Below are 16,734 nucleotides of genomic sequence, written 5' to 3'. Positions count from 1 at the left end.
TAACGAAACTTTGATACGATGCGGTCTCCGTCGTAAACGGAAATAGTCGCATAAATTGTCGCTGCTGTCTCGAAAAACGCAATTTTCTCATTGAGAAAAGAAGAAGACTTTATTAGAAACTTCTGCTCGTGAAAAGGCTAATCGTCGATGATTGAAGAGTTGACGATCGACTTGAATAAGTCGCGAAACGTAATTGAATTTGCATGTCGCAACTAAAATTAATTCGAGTTGTTGCTTACGTGATAATAATATCATAGATAGTGTCATTTGTCGTGTTTTCGAAAGTTGAAGAAAACGCGAATATTTCGACTGATAAATATTTCACAAGCTGAGTTTCGTATCGTATGAATGCGAAGTTTACTGATCCTTAACAAGTAACGTAAACGGTGCATCATGTATGTAAAACCCATCAATATCGTACAAAGAGAAAGAGATAAAACATTTTATTTTATAAATATTTGAATAACACAAATTTGATTCTCACAAATGTGTGTTTTTTTTAATAGAAGTATACAACCGGATGTATTCTGCGTATCTATTCGTTTTATTTATTTGTAATTCCTTGTATGCTTCAATCCATTTGTACTCTGTCCTTTATGGAATTATTCAGTGGCACGCGAGATCATTCACCGGAAATCATTCAATTTTTATAATAAACAAAATATACAAGTCAAAGATACATGTTGTTGGATACATTTATACAGAGTGTTTCATAAGTGGTGGGCAAAATTTCAGGAATGGATTCCTCATACTTAGAGAAGAAAAAAAAAGTTAATTAACTTAGATCCGGAAATGATTAGTTTTTGAGTTATTAAGATTTTTGTAATACAAAATTTTGTCTCATTTCTCTTAGAAAGGCCGCCGAACTTAAAAAAACATTGTTGATGTATACACTGAGAAAAATCGTTTGATTGTACCAACAAGATGTATATGATTAAAGGCATTTTGGTTAAATCAAACAAGAATTTCTAATTATCATAATAAGATTCGATTTTTTATAACTAGAACGTTTAATAGATTTTACTAAAAGGGTTTAATTAATATTTTCTGGTTGGATCTATAAAATTTCTTGTTACATTAATTTCTTTGCTTGCTTCTTAACTTAAGTCATAATATTTGCCACGAAATGTATATAAAGAATTAATATTAACATTAAATCCAAAGTATATTTTTTTTCTCTTACGAACAGTAGTGCCAGAAAGAGGACGCTAGCTCTCTGATTATGTGTGTTTGAGCTGCATCCTCTTCTTGCATCACTGTTTATCAGTTTAATTTCTAATAAACTGAATTTAAAATAATTTATTCAATAATCTAGATTGAATTTATCCAATAATCATGTTAGAATTTAGAATATTAAACAGACTTTTGAGATTAGATGGAAAAAATTTTAGACGCCTTGGCGAGTTTAGTATTATTAACGAGAAAATTTGGTAAATTTAACAGGAAGAAATTAATCAGATTCATCTGATAAATAATTTCTACAAGAATTCTGGTTCGTTCATTTTCCAACAGACATACTGGTTGAATCTACCAGAATTCTAATTAATGCAACCAGATTTCTTTCTCAGTGTAGAGAAGAAAAAAACAGTTAATCAACATAGGTCCGGAAATGATTAGTTTTCCGGAAAAAACAGTTAATCAACATAGGTCCGGAAATGATGAGTTATTAAGATTTTTGTAATACAAAATTTTATCTCATTTCTCGTCAAGTTCGGCGGTCTGAAAAATATTGTTGATGCTTATAAAAGGACTTCTAAGATGGGAAATGAGACAAAATTTTGTATTAGAAAAATCTTAATAACTCGAAAACTAATCATTTCCGGACCTATGTTGATTAACTGTTCTTCTTTTTCTTCTCTAAGCATGAGGAATCCATTCCTGAAATTTCACCACTTGTGAAACACCCTGTATTTATTACTTGGATACATTTTCCACGAGAATATTTTAATCGAACAGATTTTCCTGTCAATGTCGCCTCGTCACCAGTCGCGATTAATTGAACTGTTTACAAGCTCAAAAGCGCAATTTAGGGGCAAGGCAAAGGATCAAAACGTCGATCAAAACATCGATAGCAATATCGAAGTGATTGGTGCACTTTTGCAATCAACGGGCGAACGCAACCGCCGTTGGAAGATAGACTCATCGCAGTGCGAAATATATGTGTAACATATAGCTACTCACGCCAGCGATCCCCTCAACCGCGCATCCTCCCGAAATGTTCTCTCCGGCGCCTCCACCTCCGTCTCTTCCTCCACCGTCGCCTCTGGTCGAACAGCAAGCCGGTGGCCGCGACGCACCACCCGAAATCCTTGGCGAAAAATCCGTCGCGCGGAATTTCGCTGGTCAAGTCACGAAGAGCGAGGTGGCGCGGGCTCGCGCATCTCGCCGGGACGGCGTTTCTTCTCTCTTCCTTGACGTTTGCTCGTGGACGACGCACGTCGCGAGCAGATCGGGCACTCTCGCTAATCACGAGGAATTACCGGTTCGACGCGGGAGAGGATATCTCGAAGCATAACGAGTTTTCGGCTCGCCCCGCCGGGTGGATAGGGATGAAGGACTGGAGAGAGAAGGAGAGAAAGATACGTTTGTTGCGTGGTGTGTGTGTGTGTGTGTGTGTTTCGAGAGAGTCGGCGAGGAGCGAGAACGCGGCGCGAGAAACGAGAGAGAAGAACTGATGATTCGATACTGTTTGACCGGGCGAAAATGGTTACGATTCGCGTGAGATGTCCGCGTCGCGGGGAGAGAGACATGGAAAGAATGAGTAAGGAAGAAGGGTGAACGCGCACGAGAAGAAACCTCCCTAAAGATACGAATGCGCTGCTCGAACGACAGCATCCGACTGAATTGACCGATGCGCTGAAGTTGACGCGGAGCGCGTGAAAACGCGGGACCTGCTAGTGGCGCCGCGCAGCGGCCGTTCTCGTAACTGTGAAACGTCACACGTGTCAATAACTTGTCCGCTGTATTTATGAAATATTTATGTTCAATTTTTTTGTTTTCGACGATTTGTAATTCACGAAATTTGCGACAAAATTCTATTTGTAACTTTACGTAATGTAATGTGGAAAATATTTTAAGAGGTTTACGATAAATCATAACTGTCTTCACTTTTGTTTTGAATTTCGTCACTTATTTTTCTTCAATTATAGATTAAAAATCTAAAGTTAGAGTTGGTAAGACTATCCATGTTAAGGGGATACCGGAGTCCTGTTTTACCGAAAATGTCATATTTCATTTTTGTCCGAAATCATTTTATTAAGGATGTTTTGTGTGTACAATCCCAGCAAAAAGTAGCTGAAAATCAATATTGATGAATGTATCCACTTTTGGTGTATTTCAAGTAAGAAATTGTGTGGAATATTACAATTGATCTTAGCTACAGTGTAGAGATGTATCTTTTAATATTTATTGCGTTTTTACTGAAATATTCTAAATTTTGTTAATCGAAATGATTAACTTTTGGCAGAGAATTTCGTCTTGTGACAGATACATGGTTAACTTCATTGAATTAGATTTAATATCTTTTTAACCAGTTAATACTTGTATAATATTATTTGACCAAATATTTCCTCTATATCTAAACTCTTGCAAATTTTCAACAAATTCTGAATACTATTTCCATGTGTTTTTGTCATTTGAATCGACGTGGTTATACGTTTCCCATAAGAACACATGTTAATTCGATGCAAATTAAAATCCTTATAACTTGTGAACGCTTTAGTGAATCTATTTAAAAATTGTACTAAAGATTCTAAACTAATATGTAACGACATTCTGTACAATTTTCATTAAATTCTCAATATTTTGAAAATAGGTACAAAACATCCTTAATTGCACAGAATAATAAATGCTCCTCCACGATTAAAATATAGAAACAAAGCGGGAATTCCTAATTTTGTGTTAAAAATTAACAAAAAATAAAAAAATTACAGTTTTTTATCGGCTTCCGGGGTCAAATCGTAACAATATTTGTTTTGTATACACAAAATAAGATAGGTTCCCGCTAGAGATTGTATGAAGGAATATAAATGAATTTTTAGAAATGAGTTTGAAAAATCGGTTTATTTACCGGAATCTTTTTCATTAAGCTTCTAAACTAACTCATTTCTAAAAATTCATTTATATCTCTTCATACAATCTCTAGCGGGAATCTATCTTATTTTGTGTATACAAACTGCAAAACTTTTATATTAAGCAAATATTGTTATGATCTTTTTACGATTTTTCAATTTTTTCAAATTATTAATATAAAATCAGAAGGATCCCGCTTTGTTTCTGTACTTTAATCGTAGAGGAGCATTTATTATTTTGTGCAATTAATAAAAAGATTTCAGACAAAAATAAATAATAACATTTTATCAGTAAAAGGACTCCGGCATCCTTTTAAGAAATTATAGATTGATATAATTATACAGAATATAAAAGTCAAAAGAAATTAAAAAATATCGAAATATTATCGATTGCGCATTTACCAGCCGTCGAATAAGAAGGTACCTTTTTTACCGATAATATATAATAATAATTACTCGTTTATCGACACTTGCAATATTTGCGCAAACAAAGCCACCTAAACATTTTCCAATGTTAAATCACCCTGCAAAAGAAAAGAGAGAAATTTTTGAGGGAAAATAAATCGCTACACATAAATAACAAAAATCAAGCTGAGCTAGAGCACTGGACTAAAGCAAAAAATCAAAGGCAAACTCCGATAGGTACATCCGTAATCAATACAAGACTGTAGAACTGTACTCATGCATGTCACGCTTATATAGGTTATTCATGCGGGTCGTGTCGAAAAACGAAACGAATTGAACGGGCAGGCCCCGAAGGAAGAAGAAAGAAGGAGAAAGCGAACAGAGTGTACAAGGTACAAGTGAACCACGTGACACCCACAGTGTATCGCTCTGCGCCTACACCAGGCGCGCCTGGCACGAGCCGCAATACGGCTCCGTCGACGTCTCGCCGACCTCTCGCCTTCGGCTGGCCGTCAGTAGGCCACGATCGTCGCTGGCCGGCGCAATGAACGTCGTCGTCGTGCTCGTAGGCCGGCAGCGCGACATCCGCGTCCTCGAGACGGCCCGCGGCTCCGAGCCGCGACTCCCGGTGCCGTCTCACGAGCAGCGAGATTGAGCTAACACGAGCGTTACATCGTGCGACGAATGCACGAGCACGAGGTGAGAGAAAGAGAGATAAAACAGAAAGAGAGAGAGAGAGAGAGAGAGAGAGAGAGAGAGAGAGAGAGAGAAGAATTCCATCTGCATTCGCGATCAAGAGCGAGAGAGAGAGAGTGAGATGAATCTCCTCTCGTTCGCGAAGTCGAGTAATGTCAATGTTTATCACCGCGTAATCGCTGTCAAACGGAACGAGAAGCGGAATTCGCGCGTCCGTCGACGATGCAGCCTTTTCCCTTTTTTTTTTTTCTCTCATCACGAACGGACGAATCATCCCCCGCTTCCCTCGCTTACGCTCGTCAGATCAGTGCTGTACGATTCCGCGAGATATTACTGTCTCCCATCGCGTTTCTAGAGGCAAACGCGATCGGGCGGGATGTGTTGACAGAAGAAAAGGAGTAGAAGGAACTCTTCTATCGCGAGAGATCCGCGCGAGCGGGATCGATTTTTCGACGAAGTCAAGGAGACCTGACCTGACGCTGCGCGCGTGTGATACGAGACGTTGAAAGAATTGGCGACGACACAAAGCGCGCGTCGTCCTTGTAAATACGTCGACGGAAACTTTGATTTGATGCGGGAGAACGCGTCTGATAATCGCCCGCGGCTGCGTTGGGATGCGAGATTTATTGTGCGTTATTATGCCGCGAGATGAGATAGCGCGCGCCTTGGATGAACGTGGAGGTTTCGCGATTGACGGAGCATGGCGAGGTTTCATTTAGCAGGGAATATTTCGCACAAGGTGAGACGAATCGCGTTTCTGTTACGTGTAATTAATTGCAATCGATCGTTTCGTCGCGCTCGTGTCTTATCGTGTCCCTCGCTCCCCCGCTATCGGCAAAGAAAAACCTTCTGTTCTTTTTATCGTTTCGTGATTTTATTTAATCAAATTCATTCGTCGTTTCTTATTATCTGCGGTTACGTGATTATCAGCGGAATTTTAATCAGACCACAGATTAAAGTTGTCGAAATTAAGGATGTTTTGTAGGTATTTTTAAAATATTGAGAATTTAATGAAAATTGTACAGAATGTCCTTACATATGTTTAAAATCTTCAGTACAATTTTTAAATCGATTCATTAAAGCGTTCACAAGTTATAAAGATTTTAATTTGTATCCAATTAACATGTGTTCTTATGGGAAACATATAACCACGTCGATTCAAGTGACAAAAACACATGGAAATAATATTTAGAATTTGTTTAAAAATTGCAAAAGTGTAGTTTAGATACAGAGGAAATATTTGGTCAAATAATATTATACAAGTACTAACTGGTTAAAAAGATATTAAATATAATTAAATAAAATTAGCCACGTATCTGACACAAGACGAAAATTCTCTGCCAAAAGTTCATCATTTCGATTAAGGATGTTTTGTAGCTATTTTCAAAATATTGAGAATTTAATGAAAATTGTACAGAATGTCCTTACATATATTTAGAATCTTCAGTACAATTTTTAAATCGATTCATTAAAGCGTTCACAAGTTATAAAGATTTTAATTTGTATCCAATTGACATGTGTTCTTATGGGAAACATATAACCACGTCGATTCAAGTGACAAAAACACATGGAAATAATATTTAGAATTTGTTTAAAAATTGCAAAAGTGTATTTTAGATACAGAGGAAATATTTGGTCAAATAATATTATACAAGTACTACTGGTTAAAAAGATATTAAATATAATTAAATATAAATATAATTAAATGAAATTAGCCACATATCTGACACAAGACGAAAATTCTCTGCCAAAAGTTCATCATTTCGATTAAGGATGTTTTGTAGCTATTTTCAAAATATTGAGAATTTAATGAAAATTGTACAGAATGTCCTTACATATATTTAGAATCTTACATATATTTAGAATCTACAATTTTTAAATCGATTCACTAAAGCGTTCACAAGTTATAAGGATTTTAATTTGCACTGAATTAACATGTGTTCTTATGGGAAACGTATAACCACGCCGATTCAAATGACAAACATACATGGATATAATATTCAGAATTTGTTTAAAATTTGCAAAAGTTTAGATACAGAGGAAATATTTGGTCAAATAATATTATAGAAGTACTAACTGGTTAAAAAGATATTAAATATAATTCAATTAAATTAGCCATGTATCTGTCACAAGGCGAAATTCTCTGCCAAAAGTTAATCATTTCGATTAACAAAATTCGGAATATTTCAGTAAAAACACAATAAATATTAAAAAATACATCTCTGCACTGTAGCTAAAATCAAGTTGTAATATTTCACACAATTTCTTACTCAAAATACACCAAAAGTGGATATATTCATCAAAATTTATTTGTAAGTACTTTTTGCTGGGATTGTACATACAAAACATCCTTAATTGTAGAGCATAATTGATTGTAACATACTTTAGTTACAGTACTTCTGGGACAATATATTTTTTAAGATTTTTTAAACATTATACGATCTTTTCGAATAAAAATGAAATAATGAATCGATATGTTTTCTGCTGTTATACAAAATAAAATTACAATAATAACTACATAAAAATGTATCATTCATATTAAAAAAATACAAAAAAAGCAGATTGCAATATTTCAAAAATGCATTGAATATGAATGTCAATAATATAGCTTCTTTCGACTAAATGCTTTTATAGTTTCAATTGTACTCTGGCATTATTTGATTTTCATTCTGTATAAACAATCTTTATCTTGTTCAAGTTCCTGCACTTTATAGGAATAAGGATGTCGAAGCGGTTGAGTTTTTACGGTCTGGTAGCCCTGGCGTCCATCTGCATCTTCTTCCTAGCATTTAATCAACGCTACAGCAGCTACCTCGAGCATCGACTGCAGCCGGTGATATCGGTCAGTAAAAATTCGGAGGTGGGGATTGCTCTAAATTGAGTCACGCCAAACACGCTCTTTCTGACGGTAAAGTCTAACTTTTGCACCTCTAATTCTTTTTTTATCAATCTCTTACACATTAACGATACTTGGCAAATCGAAAACTCTGCCTAAAAAATCGACGCACATTCTCCCCGTCTCTCATTCCTTTTCTTTCTTACGCACTGTTTCAGGACAATCGTTTACAAAATGTTATCAGAGACTACTATCAGTGGATAATATTTTGTGCTGTCAGATATTGACAAGAAAAAAAAAATAGAAAAATTTAAAATTAGTAATAGTAACTTGTTAGAATTTTCCAAAGGTTGTATCATCACTTGATCTTTACTTTGAGATATTTAATTCTGCGATGATGTAATGTATTTTCGTTTGATAATGTAAATTTTTTCTTGAGAAGTCTGATTACAGTGTCTGAGAAACAGGTGTAACATGATTATTTATCATGATCAGCATGCTTGCGCGTAGACTCTCACTTTTATAGCAATTCACACACTCTTAACTTATATAATAGTATAATAGTATCTCACATACGGTATATATATTATATATATATATATATATATATATATATATATATATATATATTCGGGTATCCCTATGATATACTTGCACTTGCATTCTCCAAGGACATTATAATACACTACTTAGATTAAGAAAGAGGGAGAAAAAAAGACAGTTATCCTAAGTCACATTAGTGATACATTCACGCTCACCACGCACAATCGAAACGCTAAAACGTCGATGCTTTCTTCTTCGATATAGGATGTTGAGATAAGGCCAAGGACCACGAAAATTCAAGAACCGGTAACGGTAAGCCAGGTATGCACGTGTGTATCGACTTGAGTAATGCAAACTCATTCTCATTTTTTGTTAGAACTTGTTTGTTAAGATGCTAATTATTCTTTGACTATCTTATCTTAATGTAATATTGACATAAGTCAAGTAAGGAAAGACGTAATTAACTTTAGGAACATCTATTTTTTTTTATTTGATTTTCATTTTTTTTTATATTGTATATGTTGCATTGTATTACTTTTGATAATTAATAATATATATAGATTTATACGATATGTATGTAAATTTTTACGAGCAACTAAAACTTATTAATTATTTATCTTTAACAAAATGTTAATTGTTATTAACAGCCAATGAAAATTAATGATCTCTTACTAATTAAATTTTGTTATTAATAATTATGCTAATAATATATAACAGAAACAGTTATATACATAAAACAGAATATAGATAACATGAAATAGAACGAACTCGATTATATCGATTAGATTAAAAGCAATTTAGTGAAATGTATTATTTATTATACCTATTAACATTATTGTTCATTCACGCATTCTCCATTTTTTAATAATGCTTGCAACTAAATTTTCGCTTTGCTTATTTAAGAAATGTGAAGTTATATAAATAAGTACTCTGTTATATAATAATTAAACAAATTCTGTTGTATATTAAACAAATTAACAGATTTACGAGATTTAAAGCTTTATTTTCGTTAAATTAAAGGAAGATAATTAAAATGTATCTGTGCTGTAGAAATCTGCTTTTATGCAATTTGAGTCTCAAAAATTCTAAACTTCTATTTATTTATTTACGATATGTTGCATATCTCTTCTCCCATTATATATTGAACTATGTTTTAACACTGCATTTATTTGCATCAATATCACTAATGATAACGCTCGCTATAATGATTGTTTATAGTAATCATTTCAATCTTTTAGGCGTATATTACGGGATACACGGAAAATGCTACAATTACCGAAATTCAGGAGGTGGTTGATCAACAAAGAAAGATGATTAAAAGGGAAATGGAAAATTATGAATATCCAAACGGAAAATATGGGGTAAATGTGAGGTGAGTTTTATACGCGTGACAGATTATTTTAGAAATCGCTTCGAAAATGTATCTAAAAAAAATCATTGCATTCTCTATTTATCGTAGCAAACTTGAAGATCTGGTGATGGAGAAAGATGGCAGACCTGTGAGAAGCATAATTCTGACGAGTTGGCGAAGCGGCAGCACATTTCTCGGCGACGTGGTGAATGCTCATCCGGCTAATTTTTATCATTACGAACCGTTATTGGATTATGGAATTGTGCAAATCAGAGAATCGCCGCTCGCCGATGAATCCTTGACGAGAATTATCTCTCTGCTGAATTGCGAATACAAAGAGCTCGGTAATCTTACATCCTTTGAATTTGCAATCATATCGTTTAATGATCAGTCATGTACAATCGTAATTATTATTACAGACCGATATCTAAATTATGGGAAAACTCATCCTTGGGTTTTTAATCACAATACGCACTTGTGGCGGCAGTGCCAGGCGCACAAACGTATCTGTTGGGATCCACGTTTTGTTGCCAAGTTTTGTCGGCTCTTTCCATTCCAATCGATGAAACTCGTGCGATTGAGATTGCGTGCAGCAGAGAAGCTTTTGGCTGAAGAAGAGTAAGAATATGAATAAGTTTTAAAACATGTAAAATGTTAGATTTGTTTGAAAGGTTTAGATTTCGCTCGAATATATATTATAGCACTTCATAAAATAAATTAAATATAATAAATAAATAAAAAACAATAAATAAAAAATATTCTAAAACATAACAAACATGTATTTATATTACAGTTTAGGTGTGCGATTAGTGCTACTTATCCGCGATCCGAGAGGCATTCTGCAATCTAGAAAGCATAGGGAATGGTGTCCCGCTAAACCCGATTGTTCCGATCCAGCTCTGGTTTGTGCCGATATGGTGTCGGATTTTAATGCGGCGGTAGAACTCTCGAAAAAGTATCCACGTTCTTTCAGGTATAATATACGCATTACTTTTCCAAGTTATATATGTTCAATATTTATAAAAATAATTTCAAAATTTATTTTCACGCGCAAAACAATCTTCAATTGACTTGAATCAATGACGATCTTCAATTGACTTGAATCATTGACGATCTTCAATTGACTTGAATCAACGCCAATTGACTTAATAAATATGGTACTCTCAATAAGTTGCGAAAGAAGAATTTTTAAATATTTAATTTTTAACTTTTAAATATTTAATTTAAATATTTAATGTTTAAATAATTAATTTTTTTAATGTGATAGAGTGGTACGCTACGAGGACCTTTCCGTGGATCCCTACAGACATGTGAAGGAACTTTACAATTTTTACGGTTTAAACTTTCATACGAACGTGAAGAAATTTCTGGATACGCACACAAAAAACGATGTGGGCGGCGTATCCAGCACCTTCCGGAATTCTAAAGTTGCGCCATTTCACTGGCGAGCCGATCTAGACTTCGAGGAGGTACACGAGATACAAAGGGTTTGCGCAACCGCCATGCGATTGTGGGGATACGTGATGGCCTTAAATTCTACTCACCAAAAAGACTTTGATCCTATCACAAATTATCGGCTGCAGTTGTGACAGCTGACAGACGACATGCTCAATGTAGATATGATGTACAGCGTATTGGTATAACGAATGGCAATGGTCAGATAAGAGAGTGCCGTAGTTCATATAAGTATTCAGCGAAAGGTGCTAATGATGTCACTCAGGAAGATAGTAACAAGAAGAATGAATGTCGATTTCAAGAAAGTTTGTCCGAGTCCTAAATCTCATGAAACCAATAAAGCTGTTCCTGCAAAAGGACCGATGAAATTGAGATACGCGTTTGTAGTTCTGAAATTATGGACAAAGATTAAAGGAAGTTTTTTTTAAGAGCCTGAAATGTGTGACAAAAATATATAATATCTAATCATATCGAACGCGAACGTTGCAGATGTATTCAAAATGTTTCTAAATATATTGCAAATCTTTCGAGAATATTTTATGTCTAATATATATAAATTACTTTGATATTAACTACTTGATATAATTGATATTATTAGTTTGAAAAGATAAATAATAATCGAACTTATAAGTTATATACATAAAACTTGATTTTCAATTTTATTTTTCAATCTTATTGAAATCACACATAGTAATACTCAATCGAATTGAAGAGATAATGCAGGAAACTTAAAGAATGTTTATCTAATAATAGAATGTATTGATTGCGGGAAGATCTTAATCATTTAATGAATACATTATGAACGGAAATTAAATCTCAATTGTAATCAAGTCTTACAACATTAGGAATCATCGGCAACGTTGCGCAAATCTATATATGCATGGCTAACTGAAGTAAAAATGTTATCGAGACGACATTTAATGTGATTCATATTAAAGAAAGGAGAAATACGATCGCGCGCAATATCAATTAATTCGTTTACGTCAATGAAATATTCGACGTTATCCTTTGCTCATGTGGCGGTCGCCGATAAAGCTGACTGTGCGGTGTATGTCAAGGACGAGAGTTTCCATTCCACCGGCCTTCAAGACCGGCGACAAATTATTAAAAATGTACAGACGCGATCAACTCGCCTGCGAGCGCGTGATTTTTATAATGTATGATACAGATTCGTATAACACTGCACACTTTATAGATAAAAGATAGAAATCTTGCGAACCGTTTCTTGGCGATTTAATATAAGAATACTTTTTTGAATCTTTACACACTAGTTATTGATTATCTCAGATAACCCAGACGGGTACACTTTAGTTATGTATATACATATATACATATATATATATATGTATGTATGTATGTATATATGTATATGTATTATAGTGCAATTACGTTACAAAAATATATATATAGTATTTCTCGCGTCCTTGTGTTATGCACCGAGCGCTGGATTATAATCTGCTCTCTGTGTGATCAAGTTTTATCATGCATTCACTTAAAGTAGAATTAGTTTACAAGTATTTTACGTTATTAGTAATTGTTATATCGATTAATCAAATTTGGATATTGAGAAACTAAAAATGAAATACTCTATTCATCTTCCCCTTTCTAATTTTATGGAAGGACGATCTGACTTTCTACATTCGGATTTTATTTATTATTTTTATTGTTGTCTTGCAACATGGAATATGGCTGAACAAACATTTCTCTTACATATGGATGAGATCTTGTAATAACGTTTCCATGATTGCTAATATAAACTTGTAATAACAACTTTGTGCGATCATGTGCGTCATTATGTTCTCATGGAATGGATATCTAGTCTAAAAGGAATGCATACTACTTCGCATTTTGTACTTTAGATGTAATATAAAGGTTTCAATAAAAAGATCTTATTTCTATGGAAATATTTTCTTTTGCTATTTATTACTTGTCCATAATCCATATTATTTATTGTACATCATTTCTTCTATTTCTTGTTTCTTATGTTCATCTAAAAAATAGAACAAAGCTTGTTGAGTAATGACACGCATGAATTGCAATTTAAATAGTTTATCTATTATGTTTCAGCAAAATATCTAGTTATCACTATACATCATAGCGTATATTACGAAAAACATCATTACAAAAAATAACAAACATTCAAAATATTTGTCACTAATGACTTTATATATACAGAAATACTTTATATTTACATCTACATCTTGCATATAATTATATTAATCATAAATATTAATAAAAAAATTTTAATTTGTATAATTTTAAAATATCACTAGAATTGTCAATTATTACCTTTATATTAGAAAGATTTCATTTGAATATTAAAGTAGTATTTGTTGAGTCTGTAACAAAGATAATCTTCTTGTTGTATCTGTAACAAAGATAATCTTTTTTAAATCACATATTTATATATATAAAAATTTTGATTATTTAATAGCAAAATCAGCGAGGGCAAGTTTTAAATCAGAAATAAATCAGAATAGCGTATAACTTTATACATCATATTCTATGTTTTATATTAGTCTAAATATTTATGTCCAAAGCTAAATTAGTATTTTAACATTACCTTCAAATAATGCCAATGTGGATTACATATGTATATGTTGTTATCGATCATGAAACTGAAATATAAAATATTTATTGTATATTGCATTCTCATAAAGCATTATATTTGTATTTGTATTACATTATAATCAATTATCAGATTAAAAATTTAGCAGCAAAAACATTCAGACATATGCTTGTCAAACTTGTTAATCATCATATCAAAACGGGAAATATATTTTATATATATTTTATAAATAAGAAAAAAATTAAAATAAAAAAACAGTAATTCTAAACTTACTCTTCATAAGAAACTTCAATGTATAATGCACTTGTTGCAATTGCGCGGCATATCAATAAAAAAAATTCTTGCCATTGTTTCCCATTTATATATTTCTTGTACTCTGAAAAAAATTTAATTATCAATATTCAAAATTACTATATCATCGGAATCAATAATATTTATCGTTATATCAGGAAATCTTTATCACCACGTTTATGTAAGACAGGGATAACTAAAAATATTCATCACATTTTAATAACTCAAAAAATAAAGCAAACAAAATATAATATTATCTTCTCAATTAATATAGTTTTATTAAGAAACTTTAGCAACTTACATAATTCATTTTATAATTAGAAGCTGCAATCATCCATCTTTCAAATGAACATCTGTAACAAATGATATGTTTATTATACATTATTAGCAGTAATTAATATGTAAATAATCCGTTATATAACTTGATATATTTATATATTCTTATCAAACTTGTTATTTTTTCAGAAATAACATTTACATCATAGCATTCAGATTGACTGGATGCGGTTGACGTTGTACTCATCATATATCATATGTATTCCAAATAGAAAATTGAGAAATAATGCTTATGAAACAATTGACTTTAAAGTGTGATATATATATATATATATATAAAACATAAATTTTAACTTACATGAATCGCTGATTTTAAGAAAAATCTCATTAGGATAAATCTCGCCATTTGTATACATATTATACAAATTCTCTTTTCCAATATTCATCTATAAAGGAAATACATACATATTAAGATGTCATTCAATAATAGATTGATAAAAAAAGAAAAAAAGAAAAATTTCAGAGGACTGAATCAATCATAGTTCTCAGACTGGGGCAGTAAAGTCGCATCATATAATTAACATGTATATATTTTTTATATATTGTTAAAAATAAAAAATATAAGCAAAATATCTAATTTTATGTTCACAAGTGAAAAAGTTACCATGTGCTTTTCCTTTACATTAGGAATCTTATTTCTTAATAAACAAATTCATTTATCCAACAATATAAAAAATTATTTTAATGTATGGATATAACGTTTTTTTTTTGCACTTGTATTATCATATTAAATGATTGAATAGAAATATTCGATAAATGAGTAACTTTATGAAGCAGTATTTGATAAAACTGTAAAAGTGTTGATCAGCAGGCGATCGAAATAATTTGAACGCAATTCAACTGAAATTAACAGAAAATGAAAAGGCGCATAAATTATACTCGCAAGATAACAAGATTTCAATTAAATTTCCTCGATGAGAAACAAAATAGTACTCACTAAAATTGTGATTGCGATAAGAGCGAGTTACTTATAGCGGGTGCTCTTCGACGCTCGAAGTGATAGCGAGGAGGCTCTATAAATCCAGCACTAAAAGGGAAACGAGAACTAAATCTCAAGACGAAGCATGCGGCGATGTGTCGCCGTGAGGGTGGCATAATCAGAAACACGTAAAGATATAATCAAGAGATGATCATACGAACGAGACAACGTGTCATCATTATCGGAACGAAATAAACGTGATCAAGCTTCGCGTTAAAATATAATCGGAAAATACAATCGAAAATATTATACTCAAGAAAAATCGTGCGCAAGAAGCTTGTTTCAAGATGTTTAAGCGAAGAATGCACGCGGATGATGATGGATTTCGAAAACGTGTATCTCGATTCCTAGCTTACCTTCTTGGAGCTACTTGGAGCACAGCCTATCTCTTGAGAGATTCAATTGGAAATGAACGAGACAAGCGACGCGCGACGCGTGCTCGAGAAAAATTTCCGCGCATGCGCGAGACGTTATGACGGATTCGCACGAAATCATTCTTCTTCCGATTGCGTTCGTAAATTTATTCGAATTTATTGGAGTAACGTTTGACCAATCAGAATAAAGAAATTCTTGTTTCTTCCGTTGATTGGTCAATCGAACATTACTTTATACGATGAATAAATATTTGTGAATGCAGCCTTTTTGCAGTGCATAAGAAAATGTTGTTGCTCTGTGATTTTATTTGTTATTTGAAATTAATCGAGCAGCCGTAAAATCTTATAAATTCACGAGAAAAACGTCATATTTAAGGATGTTCTGTATGTACAATCCCAGTAAAAAATAGTTGAAAATCAATATTGACGAATAGCCACTTTTGATGTATTTTGAATATGAGAAATTGTGTGGAATATTATAATTTGATCTTAGCTACGGTGCAGAGATGTATTTTTTAATATTTATTGTGTTTTTTCTGAAATATTCTGAATTTTGTTAATCGAATGATTAACTTTTGGCAGAGAATTTCGCCTTGTGACAGATACATGGCTAACTTCATTAAATTATATTTAATATCTTTTTAACCAGTTAGTACTTGTATAATATTATTTGACCAAATATTTCTTCTGTATCCAAACTACACTTTTGCAAATTTTAAACAAATTCTGAATATTATTTCCATGTGTTTTTATCATTTGAATCGACGTGGTTATACGTTTCCCATAAAAACACATGTTAATTCGGTGCAAATTAAAATCCTTATAACTT

General features: G+C 32.8%; 2 protein-coding genes, 1 long non-coding RNA gene and 1 other non-coding gene across 13 annotated transcripts in view; 1 reads left to right on the top strand and 3 right to left on the bottom strand.

Moving 5' to 3' along the window:
• LOC105254157 (beta-1,4-glucuronyltransferase 1) overlaps positions 1–2,848 on the bottom strand; it is a 52,561-nt gene extending 49,713 nt beyond the window's left edge. The window contains exon 1 of the mRNA XM_025406824.1: positions 2,182–2,848. The gene's annotated coding sequence lies outside the window, so the exon portion shown is untranslated. The remainder of the gene's footprint in view (positions 1–2,181) is intronic.
• Positions 2,849–4,734: 1,886 nt separating this feature from the next.
• On the top strand, positions 4,735–11,900 carry LOC105248591 (carbohydrate sulfotransferase 4). Of its 10 annotated transcripts, none has more exons than XM_025406827.1 (8): positions 4,736–5,174; positions 7,886–8,013; positions 8,815–8,862; positions 9,789–9,922; positions 10,010–10,245; positions 10,321–10,519; positions 10,695–10,874; positions 11,169–11,900. In XM_025406827.1, exons 2-8 carry the CDS (start codon positions 7,894–7,896, stop codon positions 11,488–11,490), a joined length of 1,239 nt encoding a protein of 412 aa, XP_025262612.1. In that variant the 5' UTR covers positions 4,736–5,174; positions 7,886–7,893; the 3' UTR covers positions 11,491–11,900. The 10 variants fall into 10 exon arrangements, with proteins under 10 accessions (XP_025262613.1, XP_025262612.1, XP_011251769.1 ...); XM_011253467.3 differs by having other exon boundaries at positions 4,739–5,174; positions 7,870–8,013; positions 8,815–8,871; XM_011253464.3 differs by lacking the exon at positions 4,736–5,174 and adding an exon at positions 5,225–5,910.
• A 1,360-nt stretch (positions 11,901–13,260) lies between these two features.
• On the bottom strand, positions 13,261–16,074 carry LOC105248593. The gene is made up of 8 exons (XR_888982.3): positions 15,888–16,074; positions 15,490–15,579; positions 14,851–14,938; positions 14,518–14,569; positions 14,199–14,301; positions 13,920–13,974; positions 13,646–13,724; positions 13,261–13,346 (listed from the first exon to the last, which is right to left on the bottom strand). It is a non-coding gene; the product is annotated as an uncharacterized LOC105248593 (long non-coding RNA).
• Positions 15,006–15,073, bottom strand: LOC112637355. The gene has a single exon (XR_003122516.1). It is a non-coding gene; the product is annotated as a small nucleolar RNA SNORD31 (small nucleolar RNA).
• Positions 16,075–16,734: the final 660 nt, after the last annotated feature.

Source organism: Camponotus floridanus, unplaced genomic scaffold (genome assembly GCF_003227725.1).
Source record: "Camponotus floridanus strain SB8 unplaced genomic scaffold, Cflo_v7.5 scaffold157, whole genome shotgun sequence".
Taxonomy (NCBI): domain Eukaryota; kingdom Metazoa; phylum Arthropoda; class Insecta; order Hymenoptera; family Formicidae; genus Camponotus; species Camponotus floridanus.
The sequence above is the reverse complement of the archived record's forward strand: the minus strand, read 5'-3'. Positions and strand labels throughout refer to the sequence as shown.